General features: G+C 36.7%; 1 protein-coding gene across 3 annotated transcripts in view; it reads left to right on the plus strand.

The window, feature by feature from the left end:
• rgs6 (regulator of G protein signaling 6) overlaps positions 1–5,300 on the plus strand; it is a 160,047-nt gene extending 154,747 nt beyond the window's left edge. For all 3 annotated transcript variants that reach the window (XM_028821925.2, XM_028821922.2, XM_028821923.2), the window contains one exon: positions 4,670–5,300. In XM_028821925.2, coding sequence (XP_028677758.1) covers positions 4,670–4,720 — 51 coding nt within the window. In that variant the 3' untranslated portion in view covers positions 4,721–5,300. The remainder of the gene's footprint in view (positions 1–4,669) is intronic.
• The last annotated feature ends 3,652 nt before the right edge of the window (positions 5,301–8,952 follow it).

Consider the following 8,952-nt stretch of genomic DNA (forward strand, 5'->3'; position numbering starts at 1 on the left):
GGTCTGCCTCCGCTGTGTAGTGTGGACGTTTAACTGTCGTTTTTTCTGCTTTTATATTCTGTATCTCGCTGTGCATGTGTTTCGTGCCTAGGTTTTTTTGAAGCTGTTGCATTCCAGTTTTCATCATCTGTAACCTGCTCTCCATGTGTTTGGCCCCATTCTTTAACCTCTTTATGACGTTTTACTTTGTTTCCTACTCTGTCTTTTATTTCTGACCTCGCTTTATCCTGCTTGCGGCATCCAACCGTAGTCTCTCCCATTTTGCTCTGGGGTGGGGGTGGGGGGGGGTGGGGGTTGGGGGGCTTTGTGTGGCGCCTGCGCACGTTCGTAGTCTCTCCCGTTTCCTGCGTCCACGGGCAGGTCCCTGCGTCCATATCCGGTTTACCATTCTCGGTTAGTAATATGGATGATACAAATATACCTTGGTCTGGTTTTAGAACATAAGTGAGCTTTGCTCAGTGCAGGCATTGATCCACCACAGCTAAGCCTTAAAATCAACGCTGTAAAGGTTGTAAATGGTGGAAATAATTTATGGATTTAATTGAAGAAATCGTTTGTCTAACCATAAGCTTCTACAACTGGATATGTTCCTTCCTCTTCATTACCTTCTAGCAATTTTCTCTTTCAGCAGTTCCTTCTGTTCTCTTGACTGTGGTGCTCTTCATCGTCTTGCTCTACTTAAAGCAATACTGTACCCAAAATATTTTTTTAATGTTACTTACCCCATGTAGCTTGTAGTGATGGCCAAGAAAAACTCCAAAATTTTCATGCAGGATGGAAAAAATTTTTTTTTGGATATAATAGAACTTCATGGTGACTAATACTGTACAATGGCAAAAGATGTGAAAAATGCCCATTGAAAAAAAACACAAAAATAAATAAATAAATAAATAAATAAAATCTCATATTACTAGTTTCCTACTATCTACATGTCCATTATCCAGTCATATGTTCAAACCATGCAAAGCACATGCATTTTTTTTACTAAAATATTTGTAAATACATACTTCTGGAAATTATAGTGCACGTCATAAAGAGGAAATAATAATACTGCACTTCTGAATTAAAGACAGGAATGTTGACCAATGAATGAAGGAGACAGGGGGATCTTCAGTTCAAAACTGCAGTATTATGAGAACACATTTCTTGTTTTTATTTTTATTTTTTCCATGGATTTTTTCACATTGTTTCTTGCTGTGCAGCATTGGTCACTTTTTGCTTCTAATAAATCCTAAACATTTTTCCTTTCGTTCTGCACTACAGCCCCAAAAAACACAATTTGTTTTCTCATCCATCAGTAGAAATTTCATGGGGTATGTAACTCATAAAAACACACTTTTTTTTGGTGGAGAATTCATTTAACAACAGCCTTTTAAGTACAATGAACTCATGCTCCATGTGTACACTTTACCTTTGTGTCATTTGGGAAATTTTGCATTATGTACCTTGACAAATTATTAATTGTTTCAAATATTTTAAAGACAATGATGGCATAGACAAGGTTGTTTTTAATTCTCCATTCCAAGTGAATTAATTTTTTCCTTTTAAACTGTGCATCCTGCCAACTACACTCATCCACTTTTTTAAGCAGCATCAAATGTACATCACTTAGAAGTCTGACTCCAACAATTCACCTATAGTTTAACCTTTAGAATCTGAACTGGCCTTTGTTAACATACATTATTACACGCTGTCTTTCTTTATTAATCTTTATCAGAGTAAGCACAGTTTTCTTCTTATTTATTTATTCACCAGACAGTTTTACGAGGCACTAAATGATTCTAAAATGCCAAGTGTTATTGGTCTACCAAAGAAAATGGCAGAATCTTTTGAATTATAAATCTAAAAACAAAATAGAATCACAGTATTATACAGACAATGGTCTGACATCAGGAAATCAACTAACACCTAAGCTAATACGCCAGCTAGTCATAGTCAAATGAAAGTTGAGTTTAAACAGACAAAGAAAAAATACAACGGAAAATGATTTGTTTGGAATATAGAATCTTACACAAAGAGGTCTAGTGCATCTGGTCCTAAAAAGTTTTGATTTTTTGTCAAAAACGTCCATTGTGTTATATCTGGTCCATGCTGACTAACACCTGGAGCTGTTACTAGTAAAAAATTGACACAAAAATGTTACATTTTAAACAAAATAATTGTAAAGATTTTGGACCAAGCTGTTTGGAGAAGGTTGATCAAGCACTTCGACCCCACATAGAAGCTGAAAAAGATGAAGAAGAAGACTAAAAAAAAACATCTCAAAATGCAAAAACAAATGCAGTAAAGATTTTACCAAATATTAAAGTCCTGAAATTCATAACAGCTGTGGCCAATTATCTCTTTATCTGGCTCTTTTACATTTCTTTTAACAATCCCCTTCAAAGGTTATTTAAATTACAGTATGTTATTTAGCTTAGGAATGTGAATTTTCCAAGTTCTCTTGACTCTTTCATCTTGAAACCTGTGATACTTACAGTCCAGCAATTCACCTCTAGATGTTTTGTTTGCTGCTTCAGAACATTATCAGTTGATCCTCTGAGTATAAGAACCCATCAGGTCTTAGTCAATAAAAGCTAGCTGAAGTAGTAAGTAAAAGCCATGTAACATTACACAACCTTTCAAGCAATTTTCAGTCATACCCTTCACTTGCATAATCTTAGTAAGATGGAGGCAGTCACATAACGTGATATAACCAGCAAATCACTCCAACTAGTCCAGGACCGATTTCAACAAAATCAAACAATTCTTATGTTGTCTTTAGTCATACAGATGGGCTCTATGTGCATAACAACCAAAGAATGCTCATCTGGAAGTATAATGCATGTAATGCAGCAACAAAGAATTAGGAATGCGAGTGTTTTGGACCTCACAAACAAAAGAGAAGCTCATTTGTCTAATATCTAATGTTTTACATACCACTATAAAAAGGGAAAAAGTAAACAAGCACATATATTATGGCTGAACTCACCATACACGTTAAACCTTTGTAAAGCACCAGTGCCTTCAGGCAGCTCATAATTTTCAGATGCTCATAAATTTATGGCACCCCTTGCCGCAAACTTTTACTCATGATGATATTTTGTTGTTTTCTGATACTAACACTAAAGCTTCATCACATTAATAAAAATCATGATAATAATATTCAAAGTAGTAGGAGGGGAAGAAGAAGAAGGAAACATAATAAGATAGGCTATTGTGCTAAGATGCAAGTAACTGTTGGCAATTCACAACAACATCATGAATAACGCTGTAATGAGCACCAAGATGGAAAGATTGAGACACACAAACCGAATGAGAGTAAAGTCCAATGATGGGCATATGTATTTAATAGTGAATGATCCACAGCCGTACTTTCAGAAGAATCATCTTCCTACTGTTATGGACACAGGAAACACCTCGTAAAGTAAGTTACTGAAGCTAACCACCACTATAAGATGCATTTGCTCAGTGTCTCTAATTATTTTCCATCTTTCTGCATGACACTATTTATCTAATGCCCCAGGAGTCTTCACCTGCCTTCCTGAACCTTCCCAATCTTGTAAAGTGCTCCAGGAGCTCATGGACTTAGAGCTCAGCATACTGGTGTGGCATTTCTCTGTCAATCACCCATCCAGCTATGCTTATCTTCAGGTTATTATGCTGGCTGTACAATACAGTTTATATCCACAACCACTGGTGTGTTGATACGGTGATATTGCTTGAAATTCACATATGGGTGAATGTAGCTTGCTTTAGCATTACTTCACATAGACTCATGGTGAAAAAGTATAAAAATGCATTTTACTTAAGGGCATTCAAAGTGGGTGCAAATTTTGTGAAATGCTTGGTTGCGACAGACCCAAATCATTGCTATTGCAAAGCTGCCTTTTACATGTAAAGTCACCAACACTTTCATTACAGCTGACAGCATGTGGCTTAAGTGCCTCAAGTATGGGAAAGGTGCTATATAAATGTATTATTATTATAAATCCACGTAGATGGGTTAATTACTGTGTATAACATGCAAGATTTGTCATTAATATCATTCCTTTTCTGTCAGTATCTTTTTATGAGTTCATTGTTGTCCAGCATTTGAAAAACATTCAGCCTGTTCTGGGATCACTGCCTGAATGCCATCCTCTGGCAGCACCTAGTGAGTTAGGAAAGCATATGAGATCACCTAAATCCTGATGAAATTAGGAGTAGTTTCCTAAATTAGGAACATTAACAAAATGCTATTACTCCTGCTCCTAAGAGTAGGACCAGAGTTGCATCACTCTGAGATTTTTAAGCCAGTTAGGACCATTTTCCTACTCTGAGACTCTTGGGCCCTGATCTGCTACTGTACTAAAAGGAGTTGTCCTTTACCTCCATTGGTTGAATGTGATGTTCTGCAATCCAAAGGTCCCAAGTTGGAGTCCAGCTAATATCATCTCAGGAAGGATAAGCCAAAGAGAGGGGGCATCACCCTAAATGAATTCCTGAGTGGAGACAGGTGTTTATTGTTTTGTGAACTGTTGTGTTACCAAATTTTGTTACTCTTGATGCATCTGTATAAACAGATCCCCACACAGCTTACTCACAGTCTGAAATCTCCTAAAAATTGCCTTCACATTTTTGAAAAGGTTTTATATAAATATGTGATTGAAGGTTTGGGTTATAACAGCTGTTTCTCCTTTTCTTGCAGGGCAAATCCTTGACAAGCAAGCGCTTGACAGGACTAATGCAGTCATCCTGAGAGAGCGATCATGCCACACGTCTACAGAGAGGTCCTGCCTAGAACGTTCCCCTTCAGAGAGAGTCCGTGTCATCAAGCCAGGCCCGTGGATGAGCTGAACTTGTGCAAGAGGACCAGTTTGCATTGAATCCGCCGGCTTCCCGTACAGATTTCATATGATCCCTGGAGAATGTTAAGGAACAGGGCCACAAACTAGAAGGTTTACTGTATCCCTGGTGGCCCTTTCCATGCAATACTATTTTAGCTGCACGTAGCTGAACCCTAGCAAAATATTGTAGTGTTTATAGTCCCAAGTATACTTAAAAATAAAATTAAGAAAAGCGTGTGACTGGTAAAACTTGAAGTTGAACGGACACAAACGCCCCTATTGCTCTTAGGCAGGTTCATAATGCTTCCAAATGGACTGCTTCTTATATCCTTGCAGAGAAAACAAATAAAAGGTGCGAGGTGAAGCACAGGGGCACGCCAGTGTCGCTGGAGTTTTTCTAAACAAACATTTTATACAGATCTTGAGGACTGTTCTGAGCACTGCAGAAGAGTGTAGTGCAATCAAAAATAAAAATAAAAATACACACAACTGCATCTGTCTCTGTTAGACACTTGACTGTCTCAAAAGTGAAATGAAATGCACAAAACTTTTTTGCCTCACAGCTGCTTAGCCTTATTATGTCTAGAGTGCTTGACTTTCTCAAGTAGGGGAAGGAAGAACTTGCATTCACAGCTGATGGGCACACTTCACATTTTAAGGCTGATTCTCTAAAATTGCTCAGGAATCTTGTAAAGATTCTTGCACATGCAGTCATCAGCCATGATGTGTAAGGACACTCATAGCACTTGGTAAAGGAACTCGCCTTACAGAGTCTCATTGTTGGTTTACTCTTCAAGGTGGAGAACATGACTTTCACCCTGCTGCTTGCTCCTGTGAAAGGTGCTACATGAAGGTGCAGTATGATCTGAGTGGGCAAACGTAGCTTTCATTGATGCCATTCATTGTTCTTTCTTCACTCTGGCAGATTACATCAAAATTAAATGCATAATCTTGAATTTCTTACAGAGTTTAGACATAACATCTTGTTTTATTTAGCATATTTATACACGAGCACCAGCTGAAGCACAGAGCTATGCTACATGTATATTTTGTGCAGAATGCGCATTAGTTCAATGCCTGGCCTCTCCGGCAAGCTTGAAGACAAGTAAATCTGTGCCAGCCACCATACCTATGCTAGCTGCCGAGCTAGCCATGAGATTTAGGCATCATGGTCCATTTGCCAAGGACATGGGAAAAGACAGAATATGTGTGTAAAGGAATGTTGCCCATCATTGTTTATTTGTTGCCTTTTTCTGTGATGTTTATTGGCACTGCTGGGTAAGAACACTAGAAAACTGCTTCCATGTTTAATAAAATTAATAAAGAAATGTTAAAAAATGAATTTAATATTCCAGTGTCAGCCTATAGCAAGAAACCAACATACTTCAATTTAATGTGGTCTGCCTAGAGAGTGTCAGGAACCAGTTTAATTTTCTTGTATGACTTTATTTTTATTAGTGTTGTGTTAGTTGTTAATATTTGTGAAATCATAACATTCTTATGTTCATTCTTTTACATTGGCACCACTATATTTTTGAAGGCAGAGTTGGGGGTAAAGTGTGAAAAAGTAATGTGTTTTACATAGTCATTACTTTTTTAAAATAAAGACTAATGTAACACAATACTTACTTTATTAAAGCAACAATGCCAGTGTTACTAAAAGAACAGATACGCGTTATTGTGTTACTATGGGAGCTTATTCCTTCCACTCAAAAAAAAAAAAAGTTTCATTTTGCAGAAGAATTGTGGTTTTTCACAAAGATGCTATCTGCTTTTGTTGGTGTAACATCATGCATGCATGTGCTCCAGAGGTCTGGTGATAGCTAGTGAGAAAGAGGTTAAGCACGTGCACAGTGTGCAATCAAATGACAAGAACTGAATAAAAGTTATAGGCATTATTTTAATCCTGCATGTGCTGATGGGCCCAGTTTAGGGTCAGAGGGAACTGGTGACAGTCATGGCAAGGCAAGAAGCAAATGTGGTATGCAGGTCCTTTGCAGGGCTCAATCACACAGCAATTCCGAAAAGAGAGGGCTGTGAGCAATCCTGTAACAGACATACAGCATATTGTATAATTCAAGTATCAGTTTAATTTGAATCCAGTTATTTGCTATTGAAACAGAAATGTTGAAACAGTGTGATCTGATGGTGCTTAGGATTTAATAACAAATGCTGGCTAGTTTTCCATATAAAAGAAGAAAAAGTAACACAGTGTTTGTAAGGCATTACATATAATAAGTAACTATAGCGCATATTTTTTTGTGTAAGTAATGAGTAATGTAACTAAGTTACCTTTAAAAGTAATGTGTTCCAACACTGGTTTGTTGGAAACAACACCTGATGATGGAAACTGAACACATGATGTCATCAAACAACCCGTTATAATATGCTTGATTCTGTTATGATCAACAAGCTTAAAGAGGAGTTTAAAGAGAGTGACTAGGAAATAGTAGGAATAAAAGGGAAAGGCATAAATGTTCGAGTGCTGCACTTTCAAATAAGCACTTGCTGGGCAAACTGGTGACTCTCAGTGTGAATGAAGGTGGATGTACATGCAAGAATGTGCCATGAGAATGACTGCCATTCTATAAGGAGGTCATTTGGGTCTTGGGCTGCTGGGACATACTTCATCTCATCCTTCCTTGAAAAAGGGCTAATTTACTGATAATATCATCAATTTGACTGGAAGAACATTTCAGTCAAACTGGATTTAATCAAAGTGTTGCAGAGATAAGCGCACATCTTTCTAAACAGGCTTTTTAAGGAATCATTTGGGAACAGGCAGCAGTTAGTAATAAGTGAATTAAATCATCTTCACAAAATATTAATTAGAATACAAACTCAAAACACATAGGAGGATTCAAAATCTTAACAGTACCCTCATTGCTTCTTTGTTCTCATAACTGAGTTGTTCTTAATGTGCAGATGCTTCACCTAACACACAAATATCTTTTGTAATGAAAACATAATACGATTATGTGTAACAAAGAAAATAAGCAACAAACACCACACCAATGAATGTCATGATTATGTCCATCAGAAAGCAAAACAGCAATTTGATTATGTCACCACCACAGCGATAAAATATTCTGAAAAATAAATTATGTTCAAAAACAAAAGTAAAAGAATCACCCAGATGTCTGACGCATTCCTAACAAATGACTGATGGATAGTCACAAGAAATGTATTAATGTAATGTGAAATTATGCATGCTGTAGATGTAAACCTAAACATTTTGCAAAATTCTGTTTTTAACTATGAGCCTAAAATTAATTTTAATACAGCCAACAACGTCTTTGGGAGCCACTATCCCAATGCAGTAACACGCCTATTTGACTATATTTACTGTAATAAGACTTGATAAGAGACCTCCTCTCTGTAATGAAACAGACTTTGAATAAGTTCATACACATTCCATTATAGAAATCACCAAGTGATGACCCATCTCCCATGAAGATAAGTTCAGTATCAAAATACCACTTAGATTTTGTACCAGGATCAATCAAATTCTTAAATTCTCGCTGATGTTATGCAGAAATCAAAAATCTATGGTCTTAGCTGTACAGGTAGACATTTACAGAAACACTGGAAAAAATTGTATTGGTGTCTGATGTTTAACATTTTTGAGTTAATTAAAAAATGTATAAATATTATTTATCAGTTACAGTACTCTTAGAGTGAATAGCATGTCCTACTCTGACAGCTTATGGGAATTAAATATCTATAGTACTCAACACAGAAACCTGATCCAGATCTTCAAAATTACAGGGTATAATGATAGATTTACAGATTACTATTGCATGTGTTCAGAGTACAGTGAAATTCTTACTTGCATGTGCTAATCAACATGCAACACGTCACCACTGTCCAGCACCATACTTAGTGAATAGAACTACCTTACCTCAAACTTTCTGTCTTCCATACCTGAAAAAAATCCTGAGAATTACTATGATTTTAATTAAAAGTTAGAAAAGTGACCCAGAAGAATTATTTCAGTTAAATAGTGAATCATGTACTTGAAGCTAACTAACGAAGACTAATAGAAGCCAGAAAGCCCAGATTTTTGTGGGGTTCTTCAACTATTTGTGAAATTGAAAACCTTTTTAAAAAACAAAAAGATGAATCACTGAGACAATTTATCTCT

Source organism: Erpetoichthys calabaricus, chromosome 16, assembly GCF_900747795.2.
Source record: "Erpetoichthys calabaricus chromosome 16, fErpCal1.3, whole genome shotgun sequence".
Taxonomy (NCBI): Eukaryota; Metazoa; Chordata; class Cladistia; order Polypteriformes; family Polypteridae; genus Erpetoichthys; species Erpetoichthys calabaricus.